The 15868-nt window shown below is 37.1% G+C and overlaps 1 protein-coding gene across 39 annotated transcripts in view; it reads left to right on the forward strand.

The window, feature by feature from the left end:
• Nucleotides 1-15868, forward strand: part of LOC141903085 (uncharacterized) — a 46712-nt gene that overhangs the window by 14336 nt on the left and 16508 nt on the right. For 10 of the 39 annotated variants that reach the window (XM_074790985.1, XM_074791019.1, XM_074790994.1 and 7 more), the window contains exons 8-22: nt 1206-1277; nt 1566-1664; nt 1745-1771; nt 1943-1978; nt 2066-2101; nt 2186-2392; nt 2950-3075; nt 4940-5011; nt 5727-5822; nt 6720-6791; nt 8560-8649; nt 8798-8842; nt 9045-9077; nt 9452-9487; nt 9715-9750. In XM_074790985.1, the coding sequence (XP_074647086.1) occupies nt 1206-1277; nt 1566-1664; nt 1745-1771; nt 1943-1978; nt 2066-2101; nt 2186-2392; nt 2950-3075; nt 4940-5011; nt 5727-5822; nt 6720-6791; nt 8560-8649; nt 8798-8842; nt 9045-9077; nt 9452-9487; nt 9715-9750 (1083 nt within the window). Of the gene's footprint in view, nt 1-1205; nt 1278-1565; nt 1665-1744; nt 1772-1942; nt 1979-2065; nt 2102-2185; nt 2393-2949; nt 3076-4053; nt 4225-4939; nt 5012-5726; nt 5823-6719; nt 6792-8559; nt 8650-8797; nt 8843-9044; nt 9078-9451; nt 9488-9714; nt 9751-12323; nt 12369-15868 lie in introns of all 39 variants that reach the window. The other 29 variants (XM_074790993.1, XM_074790999.1, XM_074791004.1 and 26 more) reach the window with 17 other exon arrangements.

A 15868-nucleotide genomic window follows, 5' to 3' on the forward strand; every position in this document is an offset into this window, starting at 1 on the left:
CTCTTCCTGCCATTGGCAGTTTCAGATGAATGATCAACCACTAAAAAGTATCTAATGCAAAAGTTTCATTCCCCAAGGGCTTACCAAGCAGACAGTTACCTGTTAGGAGTACAAGTAATACTAGGGGCAGATCCAAAAGAAAAGAAATTTTCAAAAAGGAGAAAAAATAAATCAGATGGGTCATGATGAGGGCCAAAAAGGCCTCTTGTTGTCCTAGATTTTCTGTGTGAGGGCCACCAGAAGCCGATTTTCTTGCGTGCAGCCCTCACTGCCAAATCTGCCATTTACGAATTGAGTACCTATTCCAATTTTCAGGTTCACCCGCTTCAAACAGTCCTAGATCGGCCCTCGTTATCACTGAATTCACTTATGTCACCGTTTTTGTAATGTTATTTATAGGGTGTAAAGCGATCTATACAGTTACAAGATGGAACGACTTTACAAAGTGTTGACGTAATATCACTAAAGGTTTGTTTCACCACCACCAGCAGCATGATACCGCCACTACCGGCATGATCCCACAATTCTTTCACGTCCATATTCTCATTTTCAGTTATTTTTATGATAGAAAATATTTGTTGTAATTTTGCAGGGATTTCCGTATGAAGTTTTACGAATAAAGGTGAAAAGCATTGATGGCACGTTTTCAGCATGTAGCAGTATTTCATTTTCAGACTTGCTTTCTTCTTTTTTAGACTAACTTTGCATGATTTGCACAGTTTTAAACTAACCTTTGAAGTTATTACTTTACATTTCAGTTAAAAATAGGACAAGCATGTAAATGAATACCGTATTCTCTAGAATGTTGAAACTTTTCATCTAAAAGATATTTCTCACATTGTACCAATCTGAAATTGCATGAACAGCATGGATTCCGCGTCAATTTGCTTTGAGATCTTTGTTAGAATGTGGAATCACTGAAGTCATCTCAATCCGACAGCTTGAGCTGCGATCACACTAGCATTTTAGGCTGGTACCTGTTTGGCCCGACCAAAAACGTCTGACCAGGCACTTCACTCTCACTTTGGTTTGTTTAACATAGTTTAGCGCTCTCGAATTAGACACGGCCAAATTACATTCGGGCCTGGTCCGGGCCAAATTGTTTCAGTGTTATCGTGGTTTTAGATGGACTAAAGTGACGTTAGGTGTTGCCTGTTGCATGTCAAATGTAGTTATTAGTAAAAGCATGTACCGCATGTTTATAGGGAGATCGTGGACCTAAAGGTTTAGCAGGAATCTTACCTCCTGAATGGGACGGGAAGATAGAAGCTTTGAAGGTATGTGATAATGGATGCTGAGACGAGTTTAAATATACAAATAAACGCAAATTTGCATGAAGTGACTTTATTCATTGCATGAAATATTAATCATCTTCCTCGAAACTCTTTCGTCATATGTTCATAATTTTTATGTAATAGCTTATTTTCTAATGTAGCGAACTGCATATTTTCTCATACACTGTTAGATCAATTTGGCTCAGTTACTTTCTGAGTAAATACCAAACTTCTATCTACGGATCTTTTTATAGTTTAGATGAATAAAATGATTGAATGCATTAATTGCAGGGTGAACCGGGTGAATCTGGATTACCAGGACCTGCTGGCCCAGCCGGTACGACAGGATTACCAGGATTCGATGGATTACCCGGTAATCCAGGACAAGCTGTAAGTTTATATACTGCGCTGTGAGTGCAGACCATAGATAAATCTCATCCGTATCATAATTGTGAGAATTCATATTTTAGGGCCCTAAAGGAGATCGTGGTCAACCCGTAAGTACCATATACATTTCTGATCCACAATCGCCATCTAACTTCAAATTGGGCATGTACCATAGTCATTGTTCAAACAGTAGTTGTAGAATTAGGTCTATTATTACAAAAATAGGATATTTGTCTCAAACTCATTTTTGTTTAATTTGCGTTTTGAATACTTTGTTTCAGGGACTTCCTGGAAAGGATGGACAACCAGGCATGGCTGTATGTACAAAAATCTTAGTTGCTAAATTAGATATCAAATTCTGAATTGCTGCTAAATGTGTGTATTTCACTGATTTGTATTTTTAGGGCCAACCCGGACCACAAGGACAACCAGGCCCATCAGTAAGTATAGAGACTCGTAGACTCGTAGACCCAGTCAGTGTGTATAGAATTTATAACCGATGTTTATGACTGATGAATCTTTAGGGTAGTAAAGGCGATGCTGGACGCGACGGAGCACCTGGTTACCGAGGCGATCCCGGTTATCCCGGTATTCCCGGCAGTAAAGGAGAAATCGGTAAAATAGGACCTCACGGGCTTCCGGGTGATCGCGGGTCAACGGGCCATGCGGGTAAACCGGGTCCACCCGGTATAAGAGGGCCCAAAGGTCCCCCTGGTCCAATAGGCCCAGCTGTAAGTCTGTTTTACACTGTCAGCATGCAGCATGATTCCTACAATTATTTCTATCCAGCAGTTTTCTTTTCGATAAAAAGTTCCAACCCATCAATGTTCTTTATTCATGATCACAGGAGTCTGTGAATGAATCTGCATCAATTACTGATTGATATCGAATCAGTGCATGATGATGATATTATTCCATAGGAAAAAATTCCAAAATAGAATTTTATAGATCTTTCTGATTCTGATCATTTCACCTGATGATGGTAATGAATATGAAATCGGAAATCGAAGTACTGATATAGTTATGTGACCAGCGGTCGAAATTTACTGAATTTGTTGTTGAAATTGAAGTGCATAATTGGAAATTTCAGTTCCAGTTCATGTTGATAACCTTGCAACCTTGTGGGTGATTATTTTAACGTAGGAGTCAAATCTTAATTCACAACTGTAGAACTGTATCCAGAATCCTAGTTATTCCTGTGTAAATCCTACTACTTTGTTTAAAATTTTCTATGTCATTGCAGTTTTATCAATTTTTCAATCATGCTATATGTGAAATTGTTATTTAGGGTCAGAAAGGAGAGCGTGGTGATGCAGGACAGGCCAATATAGCAAGCAGCGGTAGCAGTTTCCCAGGAGTGATGTTAGAAGGACCGCCTGGTCCTCCTGGCCCGCGTGGAATTCCCGGAAAGAAGGTACGTTTATCAAACTGTCAGAAAAAAATATACCAATAGAAAATAATGGTTCAAATTATGTCGAAAATTATTCAAATTTTTGCAGTAATTGATAAAATGAAGGTGGTTTTTGTGTCTGCTCAATTGACTCAGTCTTCACCTGCACTTAAAGCACCAATACTCATATATTTATCTGCACAGTTTTCTATATTATCTGTCGTCATTTCTCTTTCTCTGATTGAAGTATTTTTAGTTTGTTTTTTGAGTTTATGATTCTCGCACCTGCATTTGCTGTTCATGAATACAGTCAATCTCGCCTCAGTCATCGACGGATTTAAAGTTATCCCATTAACGTTCCGAATTCATCTCTATCTTTTGAGTCACAGGCCCCAGTTGCTGATATCCTTTTTAAAGCCCAACGCACATGCGCAGTAGTATCCATACCTCATACTATAACCCGCGAGGCATGGAACAACAGAAACTTGAGAAACAAGCATTTCCATACGTCATGCGCATTTATGAGAAATGAAAAATGTAGTTTGGGAACAACTTATATCAACTTCTGAACAATTGGCCCCAGCTTACTAAATGCAAGAAGTTGACATTTGGATAAGTCGTGAAAGGTAATGATCGAGCCCCACCTATGACTTAAGTGAGATTGACTGTATTTAAGTAGCATGTTTTATGATAATAGCAGTATTACTAGTGCTTGCAGCCTGCAGCCACCATGCAAAGACTTTCCAAAACAAAATGAATTGAGATTTTCACGCATTCTCTGGCTGCTTATTCCTCCGGATCCAGTTCCATAGTTGATATTTACAGTTAATTCTGAGTTAGAATTAGCTAAGTTTCAACCGAGTTAACTCTTAGTCAAATCTTAACCAGGAACTGTGGAACTGGGTCCCGTCGTTTTGATTTTGTTCTTCTGATTTTCTTCTTAACTTGTTTATTGTTTCTTTGCATGCTGGCCGTGGTTCTAAATTTAAAAAACGCGCGTAGAAACGAGCCAAAACTTGTAAAATCGAAGTCGTACCGCTGAATGGTCGCCGGGGACGACGCAGCAGACGTCGTTATACTCGATGCATGCGTCGCCGGGGACGACGACATCGCATGCGTTCGGTGTTGCGTACTCTTACGCACGGTCTGCCAGAAATTGTCATTAAACCGAAGGTACAATGAGCTTATGTAGCTGATTATTACTATTCTGTAGCTTGTTATTAATCGAGAAATTTTCTACTTTTATTTAACGGCTTCATACAATATCGCGATAACTGATCACTGATAACTGAACTGCTTTTGAAATTAGATTTTTAATTCATGGGCCAGTTCTACGGGCAAGACTTATACGGGTATCAATCTGCTGCATGGGCTCGGCTCCCTGTTTAGACATTCAATACTCTTTCACCATTCATCACAGTTTTTGATCATCCAGACTTCAAACATGTGAGAATGGACTTATGTGCGGCATATCTCATGTAAATATTTCCGATCGAATATGAAGTAAAAACATCAGACATCTGATGGGTATTCTGTCCAAAACTGATCATTCGCACTTCACAGTTAGATGGTGAATGTCAAAAGGAGTCGTACAAAGGCTGCATATTGATAGCGGTATTATGATAAGACTCTTTTGTGACAATCAGTTGAAGATTTGAGATCATTTTTCAGGGTTTAAGTCTTGACTGAATAACTGAGCCCTGTTTAAAAGCGCTTTTAGTGCAAATTTCTATTCATCTCAACATTTCTGTACCTATCTCTCTGAAATCTTTTCTGTCCCATCTTTCTTTCAAACTCTTCTTTTCCTCAAAATCTCATCAAAATTTTAAATTTCAAACGTAAAAGATTCGAGTTCTGTAGTTTTCATACTGTAATAATGCATACACAGGGTGATGTTGGGCCTAAGGGAATGATAGGTCTACCCGGTCAACAAGGACCTCGAGGAAAACGGGGAAAGAAGGTATGACATTCAGAATAATGCATGAATCGTCTCAGTCTCTCTCACTCAGTATAGACAGGAATAGACATCGCTTCTAGTCAAATAATGGATAAAACAAGACAACTTCATCAATAGATAATAGACACAAATCATTATTACCTCCATAAATCCCTATAACTCTTTAAATCACTTGCAAAGTTAAACACGTTTAGAAAAGATCATATGAAAATTGGTGCTAGCGTATTTTATCATATTGTATTGTATCGTATTCTGTGGAATGAGTTGATGCATCTTTCTATAGAAATTATGGAAGCCCGTCGGTGAAGATTTTGAATATAAAAGTTTGACATGGTAACCTGAGATTTGACGTGATAAGTCGAAATCATGAAAAAATCATCTCATATGTCACCAATGGGCTTCCGTAGGATACGCATAAACTTTTTAGTATTCTTATCTGAGATTTTACAATTCAGTTAGATTTAGTGCAAAATGATACTTAGATATTTATGTATGTGATAATGGTTGCATTTTATGGAATGTAAAACTGTGATGTAATATAAACTGTATTGAAATTGGAATGATGCTTGTTAAACCAAACCTGCATGCCTTTAGAAGTTTCTCTGCACTTAGTTTCAGACACAAATATACCTGTAAATGTAATATGTTAATGAAATGATTAGAATAGTCTTTAGCGTTTGTAAGACATTTTCTGTAACAGTTTTGGGTCGTTGTTTAGGTTAAAGGTGACAAAGGCGAAGCAGGTGTCAATGGATTAGTTGGACCTCGTGGTCCTAAAGGCAGCCAAGGTTTCCGTGGTCTTCCCGGACCGAGGGTATAAAAATTTAGTTCTCAGCATGTTTCGAATTCCCAAATAAGTCGTTGAGTCTATTGTTGACAATCTCGATCGGTATTCTAGTTTCAAATTGACACAAATTTGAAACAAGTCTCAAGTTCAAAATGTTTCAAATTCATCCCATATATATTTACATATTGTTCAAAGCTTGTATTTCATATATACAAAGCATCAGATGTTGTTTTTTATCACAACCGTTAATTTTCAATTAGCTGTTCTCACATCTCTGCTTAGATTGTTTGATTTTCTTTGATGATTTATATTTTTGCTCATTCGTCTTAGATATAGATATTCATAGACGGCACTTATTGCAGTCTAGCCTGTATAAAGAGGTACTTGCTATAGAATCCTGCATGAAATTGGGCAAAAATTGTTTTATTTTTTCGAAGAATATCTTGTTCGCTTTTTATACTTTTACAAATATATATGTACATATGTATATAAGATATTAGCATGGTACTTCTGTTGTTCAGTGCATTTGTTAAGTATCCTGTTGTTGAAGGTATCAATTGAAGTACCTTACGAGGGGATCTAAGTTTATAGCACCTAGGGTTGGCTATTGCTCTGGACACCTTGGGTAACAGCCGACTAACCCTAGGGCTTGTGTATAATGGACTAACCCAAAACTGCTGGGTTCCCAGAGTCAAATTGAACCCACACATCTGTGGAACTATGGGTCCAAACAAAAATACCTCGAGAAAGACTAATTTCATCCCGGAAACTGTGCACTTTATCTTATTAGAAATTTTCTTTAGTTCAAAATAGTAAAGCGAACCCTAAAGAGACCCCTCAGTTTAAGGAGTCTCCTACAATACAATACTTATATATTTATATGAGAGATTGAATATATGTTACTGATACTGTTCTTCCTCGAAGGGTGAAACAGGAGAACGAGGATTACCAGGTTTAGACGGTCTCGACGGTGAACCCGGTATACAAGGCCCTCCAGTGAGTTGCCCAATCTGTGTTTGCATGCAGCCCGATCTACACAACCCCCTCATATCGATGTTGTCTGGTGGCTATTGGTGGCAGCTTTCTACTCGGTGAAAATATCGCTGACTTGTATTTAGAAGTGTTTTCAAGACTGTAAGGTTTTCTGCAACTTCCCTGGGTTTATGCTTGATGCAGAGATGCTAGTTTTCCGGAAATATCCGGAATTTCGGAAATTTAGGATCGCCGATGTCAATAAGACCAGGTCAAATACGGTAGTGGCGGGAAAAAAGATATTCTTCGTCACCTGGATAGCGCGCGGCATAAGAAGGCAGCGAGGGATGTGAAGCACAACGAATGCCTGCCGTCGTATTTTCAGATGAAAGATGCCGATCGTGACACTGCATCTCCGGCGATGCAAAAACGCCCGTTCTAAATTCCGGAATTTTGGTACTTTGGCCCTAGCATCTCTGTTGATAAATCAGTCTTGAATTCACTTCGTAGCTTGTGAACTGGTAAATCGTTTTGAGTGTAAAAAGTTTAATAAATCATTGAAAATAAAGGTATAATGTTTCATCATCCTGGATCCAAATACACAGCTCCAGTTAAAAGTTGATTCTCAAGGCTTAAAACATTGGAAATGAACTAGTTTTAACCTTTCAGTGCATCTACACTGCAGTGCGGTGTATAAATCGATGATGGATTTTGCTAGTATACCGCATTGCATTGTACCGATGTGATTATTTATTAGGTTACATCTCTATCAAAAGGTGGCAGCACCTCTTATAGGCAGAACCTAACGGTGACATATCAGTAACTAAGGATACACCGCACGGAGGTGGAATCTTTTAAAATTAACAAATTATCTCCAGCACTTTTGGGTATTAATTAGTCAGCGCTGAAAGTCTAGAGAGTCAAATTTAACCTAGAACGGTGGAACTGGGTCCCAGGGCAAAGAATGTACTTGGTTTGATGTGCTATTTTTTGGTAGATCGTAGATAATATGAAAATCATCAAGAATCTTTCGTCTCAAAGTTTCAAATGAAGTGTTGAATATTTTGGAAAAAATGAATTTTCGATTATCTCCTAGATTCTTGATTATCTTTATCTTTGTGATGCTCAATTTAAAAACGGTTGCCCGCTGATGAATGGAGATCATCAGTGTTTGACTCGCGATACTAGTTTATTAATTGTATTAATATATGTTCACTTGCAGCAAAAATGCTTAAGTCATCGCAGCACAGTTCAAACACCAAACTCATCACAACCAACACAAATAATTATCTCGTCTAATACCGTTATTATTATTGTCAAGTCGTTTTCACCTAAAAAGATTTTCATGACACGTACTAAAAATACATCGCTACCTCAAATAATGAATAATCAAGACGCAGCTCCAGATTTCTCGACTCTTAAAACCCAACGCACATGACGCACACGGAAACACAGAAACAGAAATTGTTTCCGGGCGTATGCATTTATGAGAAACAAGAAACATAGTTTTGGGAACATTTCCCAGATCAAACACGTTTGCTTCTGTGTGTTTCCCTGCTTTGTGTGCTTTGGACATCAGGAAATTAGTTAATATTCAATCCCTTTTTCACTATAGATAGAAAAATTTCAACCGAGATCTCTGGAACTGGGTTCAGAATCATGAAAAATCCAAACACCTGTAATTAACATAAAACTGAGATAAATTGTCTCTCTTTTTCTCTTGATAATCTTCTCTTCTATCTATTGATTCACTATTCTGCACATGTATCAGTTTTGCTTTCTGGCTTGTTAGGGACCGATGGGTAACAAGGGCTCGCCCGGTGATATGGGATTACCAGGCCGAGACGGCTCAATAGGAAATCCTGGCCTGCCCGGTCCTCCAGTAAGTATCCCGACTATTCACTACGCAATCATCACTCTGCTAACTCGCTATAGCTTTCATTTGAAAAACATAATCAATAAATGAATCACATTTCAGGACGTGTTCTATTTTCTGGGATATATGATCATTTTCTCGTTGTTTTCTGCAGGGTGAACCAGGAATACTTCAAATGGAAAATGGAGATGTGAATTTGGTAAGAACCGTTAGATTTATTCATTTATTAGACCTGATAAAACATACAATATGATTATAGCTGCGATCACATGAGTATTTTCAGCCCAGCCAAATTAGGCCTGGAACAACACTGTACCATACCAAATCATCTCTGTGTGATCGCGGCACCTTGTATTTATATGTACATATATCATCAATTATCAACCTCTAATATTTTGTAGATTCCAGGACCACCCGGTCCGTCTGGTCCACGAGTAAGTGCTATTTAAAGTAATCAATTGATAAATCACCCCATAGATTCAAATGCCTTCACCTTGGTGGTAGTAGTGGTGGTGGTGGGATGCTGCGTACTTTCTGGAACTCGCTCTGCTGAAGAGGCAATATTTCTGTCTTAATGCCACTATGAATCTTGATGAAAGGGAAATCCCACAATTTGAAGAATGAAAATTTGAAAATTGAGAAGATTATTGTTACCACAACATTCCGCCGTTTACAAACAGTGCCATCATCGCGGGGCAATGTTGATATTACATCAGTTTTTGTCTGGATCTCAATATTTCTGCTGTAGTTGTTTTACGGCTTTCTAAGCTCATATATTCTAATGATAATTCTGTGTGCCGTTGTTTAGGGACCTATGGGATTACAAGGTCCACCCGGTATTAAGGTAGGTTTTCTGTGTGCCCCGAGTGGTGAGTGTGATGCATGTTTCTGAAAATATTTAGTGAAAATATTGAAATCAAGAAAACAAGTCCTTCGCAAATGAAATAAACTACGAATCTTCCAGTAGATCAGGATCCAGTTTCCATTTGATAAAGAGTTAAATAAAGACATTTCAACATCACTTAAAACTGCTATTAACAATTGTCATTTGCAAAATGAAATTGTATTCAGGGATCATTGGGAAGACAAGGACAAAAAGGAGAAGTGGTAAGAAATCTGCGGAAATGATTGTTTGATTACATAATATCACAATCACTGCTCGTTACGATTCCAGTTACTGAATCCAGTTCTAAATTTATGGTTTAGAGTCAATATAAAGAGTGTGGATCCAGTTCCAGTGATCGCAGTTAAGTTGACTCTAGAGTTGAATTATTCATTGAAAAAATATCTTAACTATGAAAGTCAAGTCTTAACCATTCCAGTACGTCTAAACCCTTGTTGTGTGTAAATTGGAGATAAACTTTACTTGTACATCGCATCACGGTGTATTGATGCTATTAGAAATAAGTTTTTACCGCACACGGCAATGGGATGGAATTTTTCACTTTCAGATATTAATTAGTCGCCACTGAAAGGGTTATATCCGAACTGTGGAAATGGTTCCAGTTATTCAATTCTGATTTAAGATTCAAGATAGAATTTAAATAATTTCATTTCAACTCTAAGTCTATGAGTCAAACCTTAAACCAGAATTGCGGTGCTGGGTCCAGCTTTTTAGCGCATATCTGCAGGACTCTTGTTCTTAAACTGGAATTCTAACAGGTTGTGTGAGATAAAATACACACGATCTTACTTTCGTTTGAACCCAAAAAGTTTATCTAAGCACCGAATTCAAATATAATTTTATGTGCACTGATTTACACGTTTTAGAAATGTTTCAAATATAATTAATTGTCACTATCAAATAAAATTGCCATGCAAAAATAATGAAGAAAAGTTTTAACAAAACGCCAAACATTTCATAATGATAAATACTGAATGACTGTTTAGATTTATTACATGATAAAATTGTGATTAAAATGTTTTATTAAAAAATCTGATGAATTAGTGATTGTAGTTTGAGTAGAAGACAGGGATATAACAGATACAGAGTGTTGCACAACCGTCGTTTGTTACACGTGTGTTCCAAAACAAAAAAAACGTCTTCGTTAGAATCTTGTCAACCATAAAACAAAACAAAAAAAACATTTTAATTTTAATACCTCTTTTGTTAAAATTCGTAACTTTTTGTTTAAACGAATATTAAACTTTAAAAGAGAAAAACCCACCAAATTCCGACACAAAAACTTTTAAAAATTTTGGTGGTTGACAAGAATCAACTTTATTTTGATAAAAACAACTAAAAACATTTAGAGTAAAATTCGAGAGTTTTGGATAGAAAAATAATCAACTGACTTTACAAATTAATAATTAAACAGCCACCCTTCGCTTTATTGAATGTTTTAACAATGTTGCAAGACTGAAATAAACTCATATCATAGTTAACTATTAATTAAACTAATTTCATACCATTTCAAAATGCCAAATTTCACTTGATAATCAATAGTTTTTGTATGATAGAAACTGGTTTTGAAGATAATTTGGTGTCGCACATTAACAATCAGACTACATCTCTATATAGACAAATTAGTGCATGGTTCGTTTGCATGTGTCTGAGTGCTTGTGATTCCCTTTCCAACACCCCTTGCCTCCGATTGGCATGTTGATACGAGTAATTTCGATCTAGTTTTCAAGAATTTTTTGACTTCCATTCTTTCGTTTGAAATTTATAAAAGGCTATAGTTGGAAACTCAGAATGCAGCCTGTTGAAATTTTGTCTTCCATTTTCGTCTCTTGTCAGTTTTGTTGCATGTTGCATGGATTCTTGTTTTGACTGACCACTGTATCTGTGAATAACAGCAACTCGCGGTAATGAGGAAGTTTTGTACTGGTATAGTGTTTGTATCCCTGTCTCCCCTCTTGGTTTGTACAATACATCATCAACGCGCAGGGAATCAATCTCCAAAAAGCGATCGTCCCTCGGCGACGATTCAAACCTGATGATATCGTGAGACTCTGCCACGTTACAAACTCCTGCCCAAATAGACCCGGCGCGCATATAGTTGCGCAGTTTGCCGATGAAAAATATTCCAACCCAATCAGATTGCCTGTTTGCTTTATAACTCTTTCAGTGTGAAATATAAATACCATATTGAATGTTAGAAAAATGGCTTATAATGACATCACGGCATTGTAGTCAGGAGTACTAAGGCAGTCGTTTAATGCCCATCAGTTGGGAATGCCTGTCCCTATGGGAGTATGAAGAATTGCGGACAGCACTGTCCCAGTACAATAGTGAGCCTACTGAGGATTACAGAAATCAACAAACCAAAGAAGATCAAAGTTTTGTTGAATGGAGAATTAAGGTGAAATCCTTGGTTCATGTTTGAATCCTGCTGAATGAGGAATGTGGCAGAGTCTCTCGATGCTATCAGGTTCGAATCCCGGCCGAGATAGGATGGAAATTCCCAGAGATTCTATATTCATGATCGAATCCACACTAGAAACGTTATTACAGATTATTCAGCGATATCGCTAACAAAAATAAATTCAGATATGCGTTTGAAACGCGTGGGATGATGTACTGTATTTAGAGGGTTTGAACTATGTTTCACTGATCACCCGTCTCTGACTCTATAGGAGTTGAGTCTCTTTAGTCTTTGTCGCTTACTGTGATCGATGTTGTCACTAATACACTAGAATCGTGAAAATTGTTTTTTTTTGTGCTGGCATTGTTTTAGGGTAACAAGGGTGATCGTGGCCTGTCCGGATCAATTGGATTACCTGTAAGTCTGTATATATACGCATGCCCCTGAGCCCCGTGAAACCCGGTCAAACCTCGTTCCTTGTTCTGTGTTTTCTATGTCTACGGTTTTTCATATCCTAGCATTCAAAAACACAGTTGGTTTTTCTGATCCTAGGAATGAACAACTCGAACTATTTATTCTCGTTAAATTTTGATGATGGGTATAATTGCATCTATTATTCGCATTCTTGTTTTATTGTGGATCCTCTGTATCAGTTGCGTTGAGAAAAATTAATGCTTTTATCATCGCGTCACGTCAAGGTTAACAATTGATATTCAGCTAAATACATCTTGTTAAATTGGTGCTGTACAGTTTGATTGCTCTATCGAGGTCTCCAGGAGTTACTGCCATCTACAGTATATACGATGAACTAATATTTCTCGTATAGCCCTGTTTTTGATGTATATTGGACAATTTTTATACTTTATGCGATTGATTTCTCGCTGCATCCTTTTTATAATGATGTTCGACTGAGAAAAAATCTTCCGAATGAAGATATACTGATGAATTTCACCTGCAACATAAATCTAATCCGGTATTTTTGATTGAATTCTAAGAAGTCGAACATTCCTGTCTTCATTCTCAGAGTAGTAATAAGTGGTTAACCACAATGATCCGGCAACGAGCAATACCTGAATGATGCGTCTGTGAATAAGAGAGTATTTTAAAAAATCAGCGGAAATTTCTCTACATTCCTTTGCTGTAAAACAGGTTTATAGATTGTCAGGTTGGCAGATTCGAGAGGTCTGGAATTTCAGATTTTTGATAGTCCGCACATAGTTAGGTCGAAAGATCATTTTAGCTGCACGGCAGACTTCTATCTAAAAAGTGCAAAATAAATAAAGGTTTAGCGTCAACGCATTGTTCAAATAACAGAGCAGCTAAAATAGGTATTATCATATTACACTGTTTAGAGGTAGTGTGCGCCTGACATTTGGGGAATAAAAATTCCTAATCAATATGTCTGTAATTTACTGGTTTAACAATCTGGTTAATGGTAATTGTGTATATGACATTGGCATTTATCAAAACAATGGTTTGTAATGATTAAAGGAAAAACTCATAAAGATTCTAAACATTCAGGAAAGTGATTTATATCATAAGAAAAAAATGATTGCCTTTTATATAGAAATCATTAAGTTCAGTACGGGTTATAACAGGATATAGATACAGTCCCCTGGATCCTTCATATGACATAAACAGAGTAAACTATGGGCGCTTGTATGACAGCAGCTGTCCTTAAAAAGATGCGAGCGCATTAGTCATCGTTGATAATGTGCTCATTATGTCATATGATATATAGCTAATTCCCAGGCATAGTAACTATACCCATTACCATATCTGAATAATATAGGAACAAACTGATTGTCACCAATATCTCTGAGAAGTAAATGAGTAAGACTCTGATGCTGTATGTAAATGGCGATATCTTTAAAATCATGTAGCCTTCAGGATTGGAAAAAATCTGCGTTCGTAAAAAAATATTCGGCTTGTTTGATAGATTGGTGTTAACTTCGATTCAGGGCCGGTTTTGCAGTATTATCTTTAATCCAGGGGTTAACTCGACAGAAAACGAATTGAGTATGAGTATTTGGGTTCGATTCAATTTCAATTGAGTCGATAGCAATCTATGAAACTGGGTCCTCGGTTTTTCAGTTTCTTAGATGCCAGAAACAAAGTAAGGGTATGGATACATTGGCAAATAGTGACTTTGGAAAGGGCGGTCAGTAAGTACGTCGATGATCATTCAAGCCAAGCTAAATCTGAAAAGTTGAAGGTATCCTATAGCTAAAAAGCACTTTGAAAAACTGTGACTACCTTTCAGAGGCATGGTGGCATGCTGTACCATATACCCACTGGTTGTTCTAAAGAATATACCTAGACACTGCCTGGATTATATCAGCTGATTCAAGTCACGGTTCTAGGATAACCTATTTGTTGTGCGGCCTTTGCACACTGGCCACTATTTAGCTCTACTTTTTGCAACAACAGACTTTTTTGATTGATAATTTGACATATGATCAGCGATCAAAGGTTTCGGTGATATTTTAAGATGAACAAAGGTTTCCTTCATCCTATTCAGTAAGTCTATTATAGATAGAACATTTTTGAGGACAGATTGGAAGGCCTTGTTTTAGTGGAGCATCTTACTTCTTTGAGGTCGCGGGTGTATTTTGAGGGGACCCTATATTTTCAATGGAGTGTTGAAGCAAACATTGGGAAAATGCAAGGAATATTCATTTTTTGTAAATAATGATTCTAAAATGCACGAAATACTACCGGTATCTCAAAGCATCCATTTAGGTCCCTGCGACAACAAAACTCTTTCACTAAAGTGCGTCCCCCCTTTCAAATTTCGTAGAATCAGCCCTGATGATCCAGCACTGATGTCTTATGATCAAATTCTTCAAGCCCTTGTCATTCTTGCTATACTTTAGAAAATTTGATAGATTATGAAAATTGTTTCTCTGTAAATACGTCAATTCATCGGTTCAGTCATAAGAGACGTCAGAACTGACCTTCCATTCTCTCTCTCCTCACGTGACATGGCTCTGTTACCGGTTTATCAACCATTCAAATTCAATAACGAAATGTCATATAAAACGTAAGCATTTCAAATCTAAAAGGTTATCTGATAACTCTTTATCTTATTGACGATAGTTGTTATAACGTCAATCACCAAAACAACTTCCGATTATGAAAACAAAATGATTTAAATGATTTCTGTAATAATTACCAGGTTTTGTTCAAGGTTGACGTTCTGAGGATGTTTTAATTTGGGCCATTGTTATCATAGTAGTGACAATTAACGGTGGCCACTTAATCAGAGAAAAATCAGGGAATTTCTTTTCTTTAAAAAAGTGTAAACAGTTTTTATAACTGTGCAACTGGGGCCCTGAATTTTAGACTATGAATAAAATTCAACTGACAACTGAGGAACTGAGCCCTGGAGTTTCATACTTCATTCCCTTATGAATCTTTGATTGTTTTTTTGTCCTTGATCTTTAATGGTTTACAGGTGACAAATGCTACGTGGTGATATTGAGAAATATATGATTCACTTTAAGTTGTAAAGAACAATCTAGAAAAGTGCATTGAGAGCGGCTTTTTATATCCGGTTCTTACAACACACAACAAAGCAGAGTTATTCAAACTGTCTCATTGATTAATCATTTTTTTTACTGAAGAATACGTTATGGAAAAAACCGTTGAATTGAAAGTCACGCGATCTCAATAAAAACTACCGTAAAAATTTATCAGGAACCGAAAAAAAATGTGGCGAGAGCGAACTTCAAATCTACAGCACCAAATTTCATTCTTCCACTATGTGCACAAACCTCATTTTACATAAACCCGGGTTCTAGACTTAAATTCTAGGCCTAGAATAATTCGGACCTGGGCTCGGTTTCACAAAAAAGTTAAACTCAAATTTTTGGTGTAATTGCCAATGGTTACTTCATGTTTTCAATGAGGACAAC

Source organism: Tubulanus polymorphus, chromosome 4 (genome assembly GCF_964204645.1).
Source record: "Tubulanus polymorphus chromosome 4, tnTubPoly1.2, whole genome shotgun sequence".
In the NCBI taxonomy this organism is placed as follows: Eukaryota; Metazoa; Nemertea; class Palaeonemertea; order Tubulaniformes; family Tubulanidae; genus Tubulanus; species Tubulanus polymorphus.